At 37.7% G+C, this 19,504-nt stretch overlaps 1 protein-coding gene across 1 annotated transcript in view; it reads left to right on the top strand.

The window, feature by feature from the left end:
• Positions 1-17,768, top strand: part of SLC49A4 (solute carrier family 49 member 4) — a gene marked incomplete at both ends in the record, with an annotated part of 56,674 nt that extends 38,906 nt beyond the window's left edge. Inside the window, 4 exons of the mRNA XM_079538844.1 lie at positions 594-661; positions 5,061-5,188; positions 14,546-14,728; positions 17,653-17,768. Coding sequence (XP_079394970.1) covers positions 594-661; positions 5,061-5,188; positions 14,546-14,728; positions 17,653-17,768 — 495 coding nt within the window. The remainder of the gene's footprint in view (positions 1-593; positions 662-5,060; positions 5,189-14,545; positions 14,729-17,652) is intronic.
• Between the last annotated feature and the right edge of the window lie 1,736 nt (positions 17,769-19,504).

Below are 19,504 nucleotides of genomic sequence, written 5' to 3'. Positions count from 1 at the left end.
GCTATTTTGTAAGTGGTATGTTTTTATTTTGCACTAACATACAATTTTGTCAGGTTTTTATAATACATATGAACCACTTTTATACTGAAACGTTAAACAAAATAAACTATAGCTTTGGCATTCCAAGCTGTCAAGATCCTTCCTGTTGACTCTCAGCTAGTGGGTTGTAGTTTCAGAGCTGTGTACGCCTTTTGACAAGAGTGAAGAGGCAGATAAACAAATAGGAGTATTGTTGGCTGCAGCACCTTTAGTAATAGAAAATAATGTTTACCAGATGAAAAGGATGAAATGGGGAAAAGAGGATTTCTAAGCTTTTGATAGAGTACAGTTGAAATCCAGAGGACATTACTTGAATGATTCCATAGGGGAATCACATCTAGGGCAGAGGCTAATTAGTCATACTTCTTTTTGTAGAAAACTTTGTTTAAAATACTCTTACAAAGGTCTTGCATCTAGTGTTGATGTTGGGGGAGTGGGGCATGGGATGAATTTGCCAGCAGTCTGCAGCCCCTGTGCAGCATTTGTTTTGAAAATAGCATCATCGTACTTTCTCTAACAAATTTCTTTATTTTTCTTCTTTTTTTTCCTGTCAGGTAGATGCAGGCTGGATTGGATTTTGGTCTATAGTTGGAGGCTGTGTTGTTGGCATAGCAATGGCAAGGTAGGAATAATTGCACCCGCTTTTTCAACTGTTATTTTCATTTGGCTTATGCTCTTAATAATATAACTTGTTTTTTCTCATCTTTTAGATACTTGGAATAGTAAATGTGTAGTTCTGGGATTATGTGTTTCTTGTAGAGCAGTGTGTTTTTGTATTCCATGTTACTGCTCTCTGAGGGTTGAGAGCGCCGCACACTTGTCCCTTGATTCAACAGGTTAGTCTGTTAGTCAACTGTTCAACTGTTAGTCCTGACAAGCACTTCCTATGTGTTCTTTTAAAATGGTTATTGTGAATTCAGCTGCCTGCTATTAGGGAGAATCCATTATAGCCCATTTGGAAAGCATTGAAGAAATAGTGTCTGTCTCATTGCATCAATAATTTTGGGCATGTTGATTCCTGAAGAGACATTGAGAATGTAGCACAAGCAGGTTAGACACAATGATTGTATGTTCTACCACAGAGAAATTACTGTAGGCCTGTTTTGGCAGCTTGCTGGATTTCTGTATGGTGCTTTGTTGTTGTTGTTGTTGTTTTTCTTCTATGCTGGTATGGGTTGCACTATGGCTGTACCTATGCTTTTTGTATATCCAGACACGGATATCTCTGGCCATCATGAATGCTGAATGATTTGAGAAGTGGAAAAATAAGGAATGGGTTGCCCTTCTTGAAAGGCTGCTGCTTTTTAAAATTTCAACTAAAGTCCCTTAAAAATAATAATAATAAAAACAGAAGAAAAGAGGAGGTGGGAAGAAAGGTTTTCTGGAGGTACTTCAGCAGTGCGTTTATGAAACTGCTTAAAACCAGCTGCATGGTCCCCTTGCACCTGCGTTTCTAAGTGCTATCTTGGCTTCCTTATGCCCACTGTGGTTCTGCAACAAGTTCCTCAAAAGAGTGCAGGGGTCTGTCATAGCTGTTATTATGGCATTGTGGAAAAAATTGTCATCGTAGGACAGAATCTAGAGATTTCTTCTACTCTTTTTTAACTTAACATCATAAAATCATTCAGTTTGGAGAAGACCTCTAAGATCATCTAGTACAACTTTATACTTACCACCAATATTTCCCACTAATGTCCCTCATATGTCTCTCTGGCCCACCCTTCAGCCTAGGACAAGGCATCTTCGGAGTACACAATGCATAAAAATGTGAGGCTTCTCATCCTGACATTTTGCACACTGGCTAGCAGCTGTGGTGGAAGAGGAGGAAAAATCCCCTGACCTAGGGAGGAGAAACAGCTATGCTCTCTCTGGTCCTCTCCAGATGCAGGCAGAAGGGCTTAGTCTGTCAAAACAAAGTTCACACCCTATTTTCTTCAAATCATTGAGAGCCAGAGCTCAGTATGTTCTATTGTTCTTAGAGAAGTAGATATTTAAAACTACCTGCTGTAAGTGATCTAGGTGCTCTAGCAGGTTACTTGATGGTAGCAGGTGCCGTGCCAACTTAATCCTTTCCATCATGGGTTCACCTCTCCTGAAAGTCAGGACACTGTTAGCACTCACATTGCTAGGAGAGAATCTGCTGACTCGGTGCCAACATGCGAATCTCAATCTTTATGGTAAATTAATTTATTTAATACATTGTCCAGATTAAGTTTCAGGAAATGCTGACTATCTCCTTAACTGCTTCAAAATTGATTTCAAACCTCATTGAACACCAGTACTTTGTAGCATCCAGAGATTTGCTTTTAGGTAAACTGAAAAACTAAAATATCAACAGTCTCTCTCCAAATATGTCTTTCTAAATCGGGCAATACATAGTTGAAATGGGAGGGTTTGCACACACACTGTGAGGGAGGGGGTGATTTGCCACTCATGATGGATGGCTCTCCCTCTTAGGTCTATTCAGCATTTATCTGTGTAGGGCTGAATCAATGACGAGTCTGACTGTAATCTGCTGAAAGTTGTAATTAGGAAAATTAAGTAATGATTCTTGTCAAGGGTGACAAGCTGATGTATTTCAGTGTCAGAACTATGATTTACCAGGCAAGCAGCTCTCTCCTTTAACCACTCCTCAGGAAGCCAGATTTTTTTTTTTCTATTACTTTTTTCCACTAATTTATCAAAGCAAAATTGGTACAGTTTAGGAATCTGCCGTTTACATTTTTGGCAATGCAGATTCTACTATTTAAAACAGTAACAATCTGAGGCTCATACTGGAGCACTTGTTGCTGCACATCACAGTAGGTGTTTAGATCATCTGTATTTAAAGTTGTGCCCAGTTTGGAAACACATCTATCTAATTTTTGAAATGGTATGAATTTTCCTCAGCACAATACATAAATCTACCTACTGCTGTCCCAATAGACATGAACTTTAGATATGTTTGGCTCATTTGTGTGATGCATTTTTCTAATTGAAAAGCTCGGGTTATTCTGGGCAGCTGGCAGCTTTTGAATGACACTGGCTTGAAGAGAGGCAACGTTGAAGAGGCATGTTTATATTATTGCATGGCAACTTAAATCTGACCCCTTTCCCCCAAAATTTTCTGTCCACATTTGCTAGTGACTCTAGATATTTCTGAGGTTTTGTCATTCGCAGCTCAATCTTTCTTTCTGCTTTTAACCTGCAGTGTTAGTCAAAATGCTGAAACTTTATGACGTGGTGATAATTTCCTTAGCAACAGACGGTGTTGTCAGCTACACAGGTTTGTGACTTTAGCTATAGGATCCAGCCTAGGCTGATTTTCTGGGTTACAGGAGGCTGCTACCAACGGTAGGCTGAGAGATCTGCGTCCTGGGAGTGATAAGGGAAAGCGTATGCCATCTGTCCTGGTGCACCTACTTCTTTAGCAGATATAGACGTTCCAATACATGCTAGATGGTGAAGAAGGATGGTGGGGATAGAGGGAACAGTGATTTTGTCTGCTAACAGAAAAAGCAGGGAGTCTTTGGGGAAGAAGTCTGAAATTGACGCGTTGAGAAGCTTTTAAAATTGCTGATTTTGACCTTAGTGATCTTGAAGAATAATTAAAGAAACTGACAAACTACTGAGACAACTACAGTGATCCTGACTGCTGGATTTGAATTGTCAGAAAAACGCTACAGAAACAGCTAGCCTTTGACTATTGGAGATTAATGCTTAAGCCACTTAACGCTGCAGTTGTAAACTTTTAAGATTATATACAGCATTGATCTCCCTCTACTGCTTATTGAATTACTTGCTGCTAAATTCGATGTGGAAGTAAAGCTCAGGGAGAATCAAAATAAGAGGAAAGAAGTGATAATTTTTGCAGGTGTCATTACTTGTACATTTCTTTATGGTTTGTAAAGAGCTAGGATTCCTAGCCTTCAAAATGTAGCATTCATGTGTTACATCAAGTAGGCTGTATGGTATCTGCCTGTGAAGTGACTCTTAACCAAGGCAGAAAGGAATATTTGTTTGCTGTGAACCAGCCTAGGTGGATTGTGCTGCCATCAGCCTAATAGAAGTAGACAAGAAGTGCAGAATACATTCTTTTGACATATGTCCAGCCCAAAGGCATATTCCTAACCTACAGAAAATTACTAGTGGGGAAATGACGTTGCCTTTTCTTTTTTAGTATCCAAGTTGAAATCCCTTTGGAAAAGAGCATTAGCACTGATAATTACACTATGTGAGCGCTGCTCAGATGCATTATGTCATCTTGGAAGAAAAATGAAAAAAGATGAGGAAAAAAGCAATTGAACCATCTCCTGGTATAAAGATCATGTTTACCTATATGCAGGTGTATAGTATACAACACTGGGACAGGTGTGTAGATAGGGATGGCACAAAGACTTATGGTGTCTGGAACATTTCAACCCAAAACAGCCACTGGCAGAGTGACCGTGTGTGAAAAGTTCCTGCTTTGCCTGAGCCATTGAGAGCTCCATCACCAATTTTTTTGAGGATCAGAAATTTTTCCACCTAGGGATTCTAGTACAGGGAGTTGTGTTGTTTCCCATAGGAATGAGTCTTGAAAGTTAACTATGTCTTGAATGAAATGCATCAGCCTACTCATATGTTAATTGTGCATTGAGTCTGCCAAGGGAGACTGGCAAACACTGGCAAAACAGCAGTGCAAGTATTGGTGTGATGTTATGTCCAACAAAATCCTCCCTACATACCAAGTATTTTCAGTTGATGCCTTGTGAATTTCTTGTTTTGATTGTTATTTTGTGACAGCTAGAAAATCTATGGCACTTCATTCTGACAGCTAGAAATATCACCATTCTATAAAAAGCATTTACTTTTATTTCTGAGTGTGAGAAATGATTTTTAATTTGTTTTTATGGTTTCCAAAAGGTTTAATGAGAATTTACTGAATTAATTGCCAACCATCATGTTTAAGTAATGTGAAAATTAGCATTTGTACTGCTCTGATCTGTGGGTTGTTTGTTTTTTCTTTTTTTTTCTTTTTTTTTCTTTTTTTTTTTTTTTAGATTTGCAGATTTTATTAGGGGCATGCTGAAATTTATTCTGCTGCTACTTTTATCTGGAGCAACGTTAGCATCAACCTGGTTCACTCTCACCTGTCTAACTAGTGTCACCCATCTGCCTTTAACCACAGGTATTGACAATAACTTTAATTTGTATTATTTATAGTCTGTATTGCAGACGTATGCTTGCAGTCTTAAATCAAATATGTAATAAGTTGGTCAGGTATATTTAGCTGTAGGTAATTTTACCAAGAGCAAAAGAAAAGGCTTGGAAAATCCTTCTGTATTCTCTAAGAAATTTTTAAGTTGCTTCATACAAGGATTAAGACCGAACAAAAATTAGTAGAGTAACCTAGACTACACATTTCAGATTTATTTTGGGACTGAATACTTTTCTTCTGCTGCTGTTTAGGAGTAACAGTGGTGATATACAATAATAATAAATAATAATCCTGTGAATGGAAGTAGTGTTGCATATAATAAGAAATAGTGACATGTCTGGGAATGTAGGGCTTTGAAACTGGCATTAATGCTTGGAAACATGCTGCAGTTTAAACTAAGGTGAGCCATGGTCTCTTCAGCTGTCGCTACGATATGCTGTCCTCCCCCCCTCCACTGGTAGTATCTTCGTGCAGGTTCAGGGGACAACTCCAGCCCCACATTTACTCATCCTTCCCATCAGAAGGATGGGAAGTAGCTGTTGGCAGAAGTGGAGGAAAAGATCAGAGTTGTACTCATGTTTCCAGTTGATTGGACGCGTATTTGAAAATCAGCACTGCTTTTTTCTTTTTTTCTAATCTGTTCTTCACCTTCCTATCTGCACCAAAGGATTGATAATACCCTTAATTCCAGGGCCTTCATCCAGCAGAGTAATGAGTAATAGTAAAACTAAACCATGAAAATTTAAAAACCATGTTTTTTTTCTTCGCTGTATTTAATAAAGAGGTTGTTATGGAAAGTATTACATAAAATATTCCTTTATTCAAATTAAATTTTACTTTTAGTAAATGTTCTTGGCACGTTGCGTGTGTCATAACTATAAACCAGGAGTGGGAACGGCAAGTTGAAATACATGATCAGTTCAGGAGAGAATTTCACCCTCTGGATGGTGATTGGTCAGATTCATGAGTTATCTTGTGATTTCAACTTTCTTCAAAAATTTTTTCTCAGAAGTAAAACTTAGTAAATAAATCAGACTTCATGGTGGTTGTCATAACAAATGACTACACTTTTCTTCTCCATGCCATGAAAGCTCTTACTTTTTTGTGCTTGTCTGCTTCATTGCTACAAGCCTGCAGTAATGTAAATTTGTACAGTAACTCTATCCTCTGAATTGATGCAACAAGCCAAATGTCCCTTCAAGTCTATGCATAAGAATGAAGCGGAGAGGTTTTCAGGAGGTGAAAGTCATTACAAATGTATTTGCCAATGATCCAAAACAAAACCCAACTCCAATTTACTTTTTTTTTTTTTTGTCAAATTGCTCAGCATGCAGGGATTCCTACTTGTCCAGAGCATATTTGTGCATTTCTTTCATTACTGTGCTGTTTTTTGTTAGGTTAGTTTTATTTTTGTTAGGTCTGCCACTGTCAAGGCATAAGAGCGTATTGGGATATTTAGCACATCATGTGAAGTGTGCTGAACTTAACATCCCATCATAAAAATGCAGAAACTGAATTCTTTTCATGCATGTTTGTTCTAAAATGAGTAGTTCCTTAAATTGAATTGTAAATTATCTTTTGGGTTTTTCAATCTGTATTGTTCATACACATTTCCCTGGAAACGTGGAACTCTTTCCTGTAAAACAAAGGATTATTTTGAATAGAAATGCCATCAGTGTGATGCATACCTCTGGAAAAAGAGTCACAGAATCACAGAATTGTAGGGTTTGGAAGGGACCTCCAGAGATCATTGAGTCCAACCCCCCTGCCAAAGCAGGTTCCCTACACCAGGTCGCACAGTCTGCTAGGCCAGTAGGCATTAGGCATCAAGGCCTGATGTATAACCACCAAATTGTTTCTTTTTTTATTCCTTTGTCGTAATGTTTAAACTTCATAGATAATTTGGGGAGGTTTTGTATCAGCTTTTTCTGCTAAAGTTTATAAAATAGTTGTAATGTGCCTGTTTATTTTAGATCCTCATACACGAGAAAGCAATGGCATATCTTTATGAAATACAGTGTTATGGATGAAAACACACAAGCTATTTAAGCTAATTTATGGAACTTCATGCTAGATTATTCCTCAACATAATGATGCGGTACGATGATGACCTGTGCGTTCCACAGTAATTGGGAGAAATGGTACATTTGAATTGATTTTGATGAGCTTCTTTCTTGTTGTTTTTTTTTTTTTTTTTTTTTTTTTTTTTTTGTTGTTGTTGTTGTTTTTCTTCTTTTAATTAAAAATTGAGATGTAGAGTGTATCAGCCAAAATATTAGAGATCTACTGCAGGCCATTGTCTGCCTGCTTTCTGAAGTGGTTTGAGATAGCTGCCTAGGATAGAGGTCATTCTACATACCTGGTGGACCAGTGTTGACAGTGGCCTTCCAGGTAGTTGTCCTCTGAGTGTTCTTCTATGGTTGGAAGCTGGGAAAAACAAAACTCATCATGGCAGAGTTTTTTGTTTGTCTGTACATTTTTGTGATTGTTTGTAGTAAAATCTCTGTAATTGCTTTGTACCTCAGAGCTACTTTGCAGGCCTTGCTGAAGACCTGCTGTAACACAGGGATCAGTATGTTACTGAGGGCAACAGGATGTGATGAAGCCAAAGAGGTGGAAGTAAGGCTCTTTGGCTTCTTTCAGTCCTGTGGCAAAGAACTCCAGTGTTTGGCTTGGCAGCGCTGCTCTGCAAGTGATGGGTCTTGAACCATACTTGTCATGGAATTTTATTCAGATGCTGAGGCAGAGCAAGCAGGGTTCAGAGCTGACTGTAGAGAGAACTTGTGTATCTTTGTTCTTGTAAGGATACTTTGCCTTCCAGCGTGCTAGCTTCCATTTTGTGAGAGGTTCCCTCTCTCGTTCTCTCTCTGATGTTGTTCTCTTGAACAGATCAGTGTTTGCCCTATAAAATCACAGGCATTGCCATTTTCAGCAGTATCTGGAGACTCCTGAAATACCCAGATGACCTGGTGGAGTGCTGGTGCATTTTAATGACAGGTCACTGGGTGTGATGAGGAAGCACGATACCTCATGGGTGTCTTTATACTGGTCAAGGTGTTAGTGAGAGCTTCAGCGTAGAGATGAAGGCAGGTTCATCTCAGCTGATAGCTGATTGATCTACAGGTAATGTTTGCATCCATAGGTGGGCCTTGCCAGTGATTTCACCAAGTCCAAAAATAGTGTTTTCCTTTAGTAGGTGGATACTGCATAGCACATATACTTGTTCCCCTTTCTGAAAACCTTTTCCTGTTCTCTCATCTGGTCTCCAGACTATTTCCTTACCCATCTATGTTTGCAGGCAGGCAGGCTTTTGAAATGCTGAAATGAAAAGAGAGTTTGGCTGATTATTCATCCGAAAAGAAGGGGATGGAAATATCTAATGACTATTTTTGTTTTCCAAAAACAAACAAAAAGCCTCTTTTAATCAATATACTTTGTAGCACTTGTAGTAATATCTAATTTAAAGACTGGAGGAGGAATTGTATTTGAGAAAACAGACACAGCAAAGAGTTTCATCCTGCACTTGTTTGTATAACACACTCCTAATTCCTTATAAATAGGCACAACATCATCTAAAGATCTCCTATAAAAATGTAATTACTTAGAATGGAGACCTTTAATGTAGATATTAAAAATCAATGACTGCTTTGTGTTTCCTTTAAATTATACTGTTTAACATTGTTTGCATTGTATAATACGTGCACTGCTTTGCATTATCATGAAGAGTTTTTCCTCCTGCCACAGGGTGAGACAAGTTTTATCTCAGTTGCTGACTTCTGAATATATCTCCGGAAGACTTTAGGGAAGGTGTATTTGGAGTCTTGTGTGTGAGCCATAACAGACACATAAGTGCCAGTGTGGAGAAAAAGAAAGCAAGGCAATAATAACAATGCCATCATAGCTGCTATATCTTCTATCGCAAACACTTCTCATCAGCTAATCATAGCTCTTAAAAATCCTTCATTCTGAAATTAGTTTTTGTTTTAAGCAAGAATTGTCTTCTGAATTTTCTTTTAAGAAATTTTAGTGTATATTATTTGCATTTTTCAGCTAGTTTCAAAGACTGTTTTATATAGACATTGGGTATTAAAATAGTTTTCTCTGTTGAATTCCCAATGCAGCTGCTGATCTCTCTTTCTCTGTGCCAAGCCCATTGTTAGTTCGCTTTGTACCGAACTTCATTATATGAATTTATGTACAAAGGGAAGCTTTGACCCCAAATAATTGTGTAACGCATTGTAATGCCAGTTTCAGTATCTTGTCACTTTGTGTAGCTGGTAGTATCTCTGGATACAAATGCCAGCATTTTCTAAAACTTGATATGCAGTGCTGGTTGCTTGCAGCTCAGATGGAATGTTTTCAGCCTAGCATATCAAGAATATTCTAATATTTATGAGCACATTCAGCAGAATTCTGCTTTACAAAATCTTTACTGGTGCTGCTTGGCAGATACTCTGAATACTGTGGCAACTCTGCGAGTTGATTACTGTATTTAGGTTAAGCAGTCTAAGCATTATTTTTCAGGTTCAGCAGATTGAACATTATAAACACATCTGTCTCCCCATCCTCATCTGCGAAGCACAGTATTGAGAAAGAGGAATATTAGTTATGTAATACTGATTGTTTCATTATTTGAGTTTAATTTCTTTACTACAAACAAGACATACTATGCCTTGCTGCCTCAAAGGATAAAATAGGCCTGAAAACATGGAAACTGAGGTTTGTTTTTTATTTCTAGCTTCAGCCTGTTGCTTATGGCTCTGAGTAAGTCTCTAGGTAGGTCTTATTACTTCCCCTCCTGTTGTACTTTTCCAACTTGTAAGTTTGCAGTAATGACCTTTGTATTCCTGATGGGGGGTGATGATCACTCACCAGTTTCTTCTGTTTTTTTTTTTTGTTTTTTTTTTTTTTAATAAAGCAAATACTCTGCTTTCCAAGCAAGTTCTACTTGCTTTTCTCTTGGGAAGTGTACTGAACAAATGCAATTTGATCAAATTTTTGTTTACTTTTATGGCTATATCATGAGATAAGAATTTGATCAACACATGCTGGAATAGAGATTTATGCAATGAGACACATTGACGTTATAAATACAGAGTATGGAGACATCCTTCTACTGTTTTTTGTTGGGTTTTTTTTCCTTTTTTTTTTGTTGTTCCTATAAATGATTTATAATAAAAATTGCTGTTTTACCTTGGGGCAGTCACATTTCCCATGGAAAAAATTGAAGGCAACTTCTTCAATGTCTATTCTTAACGTTGCCAATAGCAAGGATTAAGTTATGGAGAAGATTCTCTTCACTTTAACAGACTTGAGGGAGTTTGATAGGAACTAACTTTGACTTGTTTAGCTCATTTGTGAAAATACTGAAGTCCACGAAGTATTCATCTGCATAAGGCATTATCCTTTCATTTTGGCATTTGGGATGCTATTATAACCAACAATAACAAAATGCCCCAGATCTCCGTAGGCTTCACTTAAATTGTATGCTATGCCCACGAGGAATGTGAAGTTGTATTTACTTTCCTGTTGATTTATATGAAGTTTGTGCAAGTCTTATCTCAGTTTGTCTGAGAACTATTGCAAAATGTACAGTATTCGAGAGTTCTGTCAAAGGACTTTGGAATTCTTTGTACTCAATACTGCACTGGTGTCTGCATTTCTCTAGCAAATGTATCTGTGAAATACTTTTTTAAAAAAATGAAATGGAAATATTTCTTATTGTTCATTGGAAACCGTCCAAGTTGCATGTGCCAACAGAACGATAAGAACCATTTAGACTGGTGGAGATCCTTCCATTAATTTAATTTAGTTTTGGATTGAGCTTTGCAGTTGCAGATCAGTAGTGATGATGGTGTATTTTAAAATGAAATTTGTGGATGTGTTTCAGAACATCCTGGGAAGTTCTGGGAATTTGTTTGAATGTCTGAGTGAGAAATGCAAGACACCTTCTGCTGTGTTGCAAACTCATGCAGGAACAAACAAGTGGATACTGTCACTTAAACCCTTTCCTCATTCTAACTCCTGATTTACTTTTTTCTATTATGAAGCTCTTGCCACAGCGGGTAGCTGGGAGGAAATAAAGTCTGTTTCTGGGTTACAGGCATTAATTTATCTTCCTGTAGCTAACAACTTGTGGTAGAGAGGAAGCTGAAATGGAACCTGATTACTTACAACTTTCTCCTTTTTGTGATAAGCCACTGTGGCAATATCAGTCCCAAATCACTGCCTCACTTCATCTAACAAGTAACATCTGTAGTGACATTATCATGACTCACTTTGTTCCCTGCTTTCTTCCTGGCATTGCACCTCAAGCAGGAATACTGCATGGCTGAAAAAAACTGGAGGCTCCTCCCAGGGTAGCTCCAGGCCAGTTCTTCTAAAGCAGCTGTGCTTTGGATAGGCATGTTGCTTTTTCTGCTCTGCTTTGCAGTGGTCAGTGTGTGAAATAGCTACCCAGATCTTTAAAATGTGACATTAATGGAAGTAGCTTAAAGAAACCTAGACCAGTTCTGTTATTCATGGATGCCCACAGCTGCCACTGTCTCAGGTGCACACTTTTGCACATAGCTTCACAGGCAGTTAATTCCTTTTCCTAAGGAAAAGCAGGCTTTTTCATACTAATAGCATGACACAGTTCCCCAGAGGATGCTTCCGTCCAAACATGTGCTTACTAGTTGTTTGTCTTTGATAGGGTTTAGAGCATAATATCATACTAGCTTCTTGGCAAATCATATTTATTTATTTATTTATTTTAATTTGTCAGCACTTTCATATCCTTATATTCATTTCCATTGACTGTCATCGAGATTGTCTTAATCAAAAAAGCATTTCCTGTAAGTTCAGCAGCTGTTCTCCTACAGTATAAAATCCTGGTAGTTACATTCATTTGGTGCAAGGTCACTGCAGTAGGAAGGAAACAGTCACCATTAATAGGTGGTATTCTTCTTGCTGCAGTGCCTTGTTGCCCTTGAGCAGGAATGTTAGGTGTGAGCCACTCAGTTTGTGAAGGAAATGTCTGGAGATCCCCACAGTTTGGAGGCATGCCGCCTCCCTGGTCTGACTGCTGGAGTTTGAGGGAGAGCATGAGTCATGCTGCAGAGATGCTGTGAGCAGCCCCACTTCTGCTGCTGCTCATTGTAACAGCCAGCAGCCTCATGACTATTTCCACTGTTTGGTGTTAGAATATGGAATTCCTCTTTGCAATTACATGGTTGTTGTTGTTTTGTTTATTTGTTTGTTTTTGCTTTTGGGAAAGTTCTGGATGTTTTCTAGAAGTTGCAAATAGTTATCTATGGATATCTTCAATTGAAGGTAACAAGTAGCAGATGTTCATTTGTCTTTAGAGATTCCTTGTATTTCATTGCCAACACAAGCCAACACAAATTTCCAATAGCTGAATTCCATGTTCAGATTTGCTGTGTACATCTGAAAGCAGTTACAGAGCAATAGAGCAATATGCACTAACACCCTCTTATTGGAGGTTAACAAAAATTGTCTTTTTATTTTATTTTTTTTAACTTGCGACTCAGAACATTCTGGTAAGTCTGGGGGAAAAAGAAAAAGCAGAGTGGCCAGCAGTCCATCCTGAAGTTATACCACCAATATCACCTTTCTGGCTGAGTCTTCTCTGTTCTTTTTCTTGTTCAGGCAAATCCTCTGTAGAGAAAGCATTATGTCTCTGCGCCTTGCAAGCATACCACATCAAATGAAGGATCTGATAGATAACCCTTTCTGCTGTATCTTTTAATGCCTTGATCTCTTTTCCATGCTTCTTCATATTTTAACAAATTGTGATGTTAAGCTTTTTTTTAAACTGGAAGTGTCCTGCTTCCTTACAGCTTTGCAGTTGGATGACTGAACAGTGCTTGACAAGATGAAGCAGAGATTTTTCAGTTCTCCTCTTTCTAAGACAGAAGAAAGCAAAATTAAACTGAAAATGCGTTGCCTACTTTATATAAGTATAGATATCTGTACAAGGGGGGAAAAGAACCTAAGAATTTAGTAGCAAACTTCAGTGAGAAGATGCTATAAAAAGTTTTCCTATGACTTAATGCTTTTGCATCTGAAAAATAATACGCTTTATGCTATCTTGTCATTTTGGTGGAAACTTGAGAAATTAATTTCCTCACCTGTATGCCTTCTAATAGTTTCCTTATACCTTACAATCATGGAATTGTAGAACGTTTTGTGTTGGAAGGGACCTTTTAAGATCATTTACTTCAACCCCCTGCTATAGGCACCTCCCTCTAGACCAGGTTGCTCACAGCCCCATCCAGCCTGGCCTTGAATGTTTCCAGGGAGGGGGCATCCACAGCCTCACTGGGCAACCTGTTCCAGTGTCTCACCAACCCTCACAGTACAGAATTTCTTTCTGATATCTAGTCTAAATCTATCCTGTTCCTCTTTCCATGTACCCTTGACCTTACACGTTATGTTTTCTTGACTGGTAACTCAGATCAGATTGCTGGTCCAGATGTCATCTTGTTTCCTAGACAGAACTTAGCAAACTTATTTCAATTTCTGAATTCAGTACTAAATTCTTCTGAGATTTTCTATTTTTCAGAAGTAAAGTGTTTGGCAGTGTTGGAAATCATAGAACAAAATATCTGAAGGTACTGAAGAAACATCTGTGTTCTTCTGCTATTCACCCAAGACAAATAAGCTGTACAGTGGTGAAAAATATGCCTTATCAAATACATCCCATTCCTTCTAGGCACTGGGTGCCCTTCATTTCCTATTGAAGCCAAATGGGATTCAACATGTTGCCACTCAGGCTTTGATGAATACTAATGTCTTGTTATCTGCTAAATCATTAGTATTTATTGGTAAAATGGAAGCAAAATTAGTCCTGACCTTTAGGGCTAAGTCGGAAGGTTAATCTGTGTCCATTTCCAATTCACAGCATTAATTGCTCCCTTCTCTAATTGTACACAGGACAATAGTTACTGTTCATTTCAGAGATAAATCAAACTGTAGGTGATGGTTTGCATTCATAATTCTGTGCTTATTTCTTCTTACAAATGAATTCTAAGTCACAGAATGTCTCTTAACGGGTTCTGTTTTAAGCATCAATAATTAAAAAATAACAATTAAAAAACCTCTTTATTAAAAAAAAAAAAAAAAAAAAAAATAGCCAACCAAACCACAGTGCATACTTTCAACCTAATACTAGTGAGATAGTGGGATGTGATATAGTTTGTAATACACAAAGGATAAAAAAAAAGTTTGTGTTTTTGTTTGCTCAGATATTACTGTTCATGACAGCTCTGTATATGGGGAAAAACACCAGAGTGAAACTAATAGCTGTTTTTGTTTCTCTTACAGCCACACTGTATACATCCTGTATTTTGTTGGGCATATTTCTCAACAGCAGCATACCAATATTCTTTGAGCTCTTTGTGGAAACAGTCTACCCTGTTCCAGAAGGAATTACCTGTGGAGTTGTCACCTTTTTGAGTAATGTGTTTATGGGAGTGCTTTTGTTTTTCCTCACGTTTTACCACACAGGTAAGAAATATGAGTTACTTTGAAAATGTAATTCCCCGTGAAGACATACCCTTGTCAGTAAGGAGAGGAATTTGCATATACAATTTCTGTTAATAATCAAATGCATGAATCCCCTTTAGTAGCAAGGGAAAAGAACTTGAATTGTCCTTTTCTACATGCATGTTAATAAAAACAAAATGCTTTTTTTGTAAGATGTATGTAGACATGTTCCACTTGAAATTTGCTGTAACCAGAGCTCATCAAGATGCACAGTCATCATATTTTTGTAAATTTTTATTTAGATTTTTATGGATAAATATTCCTTTAGATAATCCAGTGGCCCAGTGAGGCAGAACAGTGTCTTGTTTGATATTTTCATCAGCATCTTCAGGTTTTCTCATCTCAGGAGTATTATTTGCTTCCTCATAATTTATAATCAGACTTCAAACTTGCTGTTTAATAGACTATAATAAATTCTTATTACTCTCCTATGACAAGATGAGCTGCTTAGTGAATGAGGGAAAGGCTGTGGATGTTGTTTACTTGTACTTCAGCAAAGCATCTGATGCTGTTTCCTGCTAGCTTTCTCCTGGAGATACTGATGTGGATGGCTTGGATGGATGAGTTGGATGGATGTTTTGTTTTGTAACTGAGAAGAGACTGGTAAATTTCAGAATGAAATGTGTTTGAAATTAAAGGTTACAGTGCAGTGCTACTTTTCAACATGGCTTGTGTATCTTTCTGGCAAGTAATTATATGTAGGTTAATGATTACATTCTGAATTACGTTCTGTGGACAAAAATAGAGAAAGATTTTTTTTTTCATACTTTTACTGAACTGCATTGTTGTAAAAAGTGGATTCTATCCACACCAGCCTCCGTGGTACAATGTTTACTCCTTATATCTTAAAGAATGCTTTTATGATTAATATTAATTGGTGTGAACTCTGTTCACATATATTATTATTTCCAACATTTAAACCTGAGCTGAAAAGATGGTACAGAATATTCTGAGGATATTTTCAACATTTTTTCAGAGTAAGGTGTTCTGAAGTGCTTAAAAACCAAGGAATTGGGACACAATCTCTTGTAATATTTGCATACTCTTAATTTCCTGTGACTGAAGAATTGTGCTAGAGTGAATTTATTCCCTCATGAACAGGGTATTTCAGGCCATTTTATTCTCTAGCAGGTATTCCTGAAATTAGTGTATTCACACACTTGGAATCTTTTCCCTATTCCTGCAAAGGAGGGGGAAAAAGTTATCTGTGCTCAAGGTGATCCATTCTCAGTAATGGAGTAACAGAAATGATCAAAATTACAGATGTTTGTGATCGCTGGAGGCAGTCAATGCTGGTGGATGCTATTGGCTCCTTTGATAAAGGAAAAATCCTTTAGAATTTAGATAATGATCTTAAATACTTGTTTTCCCTTTGAATCAAATACATCTTCTAATGACATCTAAGAAGCTTATGGGTAAACCAGAACTCAGTCAAATGTATCGTGTACACTCCTTGCTTTTAGGCCAAATAATCTTTCAGTAGTTTAAATTTTTATTTTTTCTTATACTGTGATGTTGCAAAGGCTGTGAAAGAATCGAGCAATAGAAACTTTCCAGTGCATTGAAGATTTTGGTCCATCTAATTTGGTTGAGAAGGGAAATTCCAACCTTCTGGAAACCTCAGCCTAATTTCCAGTGCTGTGCTCTGAGACCAAAAGCCTCGGCTTCTGGATGTGGTTTCTTACAGGGAATTCCAAGTGAGAACCACAGAGAAATCAGCCTTTAGCTTTGTGTGATCCATATGTTAGCATGAAGCTCCAATGCTGTACCAAATTCTGTGTCGTAAAAGGCATGAAGGGTTCAAGAGGAAAGTGTGGTCTTTCAGGTTATACAAGTTCAAGTATGTTTACCCTAATTAAGGAAGAGTATTGCTTCTCCCAGAAAATAGTAGCATAGCTTTTACCTGTGAACAATATCGTCTACTCCAAGCCTAGGAATATTTTATTAAGGTTTTGATTGCCTCACCAAATCTGTAAGTGTTGTGAGGAGAGGGGGGGTTGTTGGTTGTTGCTGGTTCTGAGAGCTTGGTTTCCCCAGCTTTGACTCTTGTCCTTTGCATTGGGTAGTATAAATTGTGCTTTGTCTTTTAGCAATGTAAAGTTTATGAAAGTAGCAGTGCTGAAGTCTTGATTATGATTAACTCAGACTCAGGGAGAGCTTAGCTTCTGTAAAAGTCAATAAACAATTTCAAAAAGAATGAAAATATTTTTTAGTAATATTTCATTATAACGTTGACAGATTTTAAGGAAAAGAGTCATACACTTACTTCTAAATGACACTGCTAAGTAGTACAAAATATCAGGCAGTAGTATTTCTTGAATGTGGAACGTATGTTTTTAGGAGCAGAATGTTGCAACTAACAGCTAAAAAGAGTCTGCTGAGCAGCAGTTAGTGCAACTAGTTTTAAATTGCATTGATTGCACTACTCACAAGGTTCGTTTTTTGGAATTAGTTTTCCCTCCTCAGCCCACGTAGCAGGTTTGATTCAAAATCAAATCCTACTGCTTCTTATGCTTTTAATTTGTTTTAGTTTTCAATCTATAGGAATCAAAGAACTAATGAGTAGAGTGTTCAGAAGTGGTTTATTCTCCATTAGCAAGAATAGATTATTTTTTTTCCCCTCTTTCTGCATTGACAGGCTGGTAAGAAGCATTAGTGTTAGCTGGAGGCATTGGTTTTATATATATGTATATAGAAGTCCACGGAGGAGTCCCATAGACCATGCTAACCATTTATTGATTGTGAAGCTGTCGAGATTTTGTTAAGAACGCAGCAATTTCCTTCAAACCCACCAGCCATGTTTCTAACTGACGTTAGAAGTCTTAGTAGCTTTAAACACGGAGCATGTTCAATAACTAAGATTAGTTCTGTCTTCTGCTTTCCAGAGTTCTCCTGGTTCAACTGGTGCCTCCCAGGATCATGTCTGCTCAGCCTGCTCCTCATCCTGTGCTTCCGGGAATCCTACGACAGACTCTATCTCGACGTCGTTGTCTCTGTTTGATAACACAGGACTGCTGACAGGTTGGGAGAGACTGAGTTGATTTTTACAGTCTGCACATCTGCCTGGATTTGCACAGCTAGCCAGAGGGGGGAAAAAAAAATACAAGATATAATTGTGGCTTTATTAGTGAAGGTGAGGACAGGATGTTTCTTACATTCAAGCCCACTCAATTTGCATTCATTACAGGCAGATGAACGTGCAACTTGAGTGGTCATAAAGATGCCTGAAATGCACAAGAAGAATATATCTGATGTACAGTTTCCAGTGTCTGACCTGGGTTTCTCTATTTGAAGGCTGTTTTGTTCATGTAGCAGTGAGGTGTATGTTAGTGTGAGTGTGTGTGAGAGAGCCAACTCAAGGTAGTATGCACTGCGGTACTGGTAACTTTTGAGTCTTCTATCAGAATAGGAACAGTGAATAATCTCAAAAAAAAAAAAAAAAAAAAAAAAGGGAAAGGAGGACAAAAAAAGAGGAAAAATCTTTTTTTTTTTTTTTTTTTTTTTAAGATCTGTCTTCTAAATTGCCAGTCATTTATATACTATGTCCATTAAACAGTTAAGCTAAAATAATTTGGTGCTGTACACTACATTTACATTCTAATAAAGTGATTTCTGATATAAGACACTGGTACCAGGGCTTTTAGCCATACTAAATAGCAAAACAATCCTTGCAACATTGCTAGGTGTGTGTTTGTCACTCTGGTGCATGTATAATCCGAATGATAGCTGTAGCTGCCACTGAACGTGACTTGCACAACACTTGCCTCTGAAATACCACCATGGTTCTGTATGGGCACACAGCATCTGTGGTACCTCAGAAGTTTATTGTAGAGTCATTTTTTGGTAAATTTTGCAGTTTTAAAGGCTGCCACTGTTTCACCTCTTCATGCTCCATCTCTAGTACTGCCTTTTGTTCTTTTCTACTCTGAAGACCTGTTCACACCGCTAAGTCCTGTTGGTGTGGATGTGGATTTGAGTCCTGGTCGTTCTCTTCTGATACTCTTAAGATATGCATGTTTTTTTAGGATTAGTTTACAATCGAGGGTGCCTAAGCAATACTGTTTGTTAATCCAAGTCTTTAAAATCACAGTTTCCTAAAATATGTTTATAGTTTGCTGGGGCACCCCGATAGCGAAATGACAATGAGAAATATCTCATTAGTTCTGGCATAACACGGAAACATAATGCCAGCTCTTTTTATCAGAACTAATTTGTGGTCATTGTGGCCCTTACTTGAACGTAAATATTGAAGACACTTGGAATAGTTTTTTAACTCGATTTTAAACTTGCTAATAATTTCTTAATTCTATTCTTATATTTCAGTTCATCATCATTTACAATATTCCCTGTATGTGTGTGCTGTGCTTTGTGTTAGGTGTGCGAGTGTGTCTGCATGTTTATATCTATGTATACACAAATATAACTTATATATATCTTATACATATCTTTATAAATATATATATGAGTTGTATAAGGGTATGTGTTTACATAGGTTTATTTTAAATATTCCTGTCTCTGGATGGTAGGTATGCCACTATTTGTAGCTAAACCAGTCACTGCCGTGAATGAAAATACACACACGGGCTGTCTGTGACATGAATTTTCTTTTCATGGGGTGAATGACTTCCTACTGTAGCTGTTTTATAATACGGAGCGCATGCACGTGTTGGAGGAGGTTGGTGTGCAGAGTTCTGTGTCAATAGAAGTTTGAATCAAACGCCCTTTGCTCCTACGTGG

The sequence above is a fragment of the Tetrao urogallus genome (genome assembly GCF_951394365.1).
Source record: "Tetrao urogallus genome assembly, chromosome: 8".
Lineage (NCBI taxonomy): Eukaryota > Metazoa > Chordata > Aves > Galliformes > Phasianidae > Tetrao > Tetrao urogallus.
The sequence above is the reverse complement of the archived record's forward strand: the minus strand, read 5'-3'. Positions and strand labels throughout refer to the sequence as shown.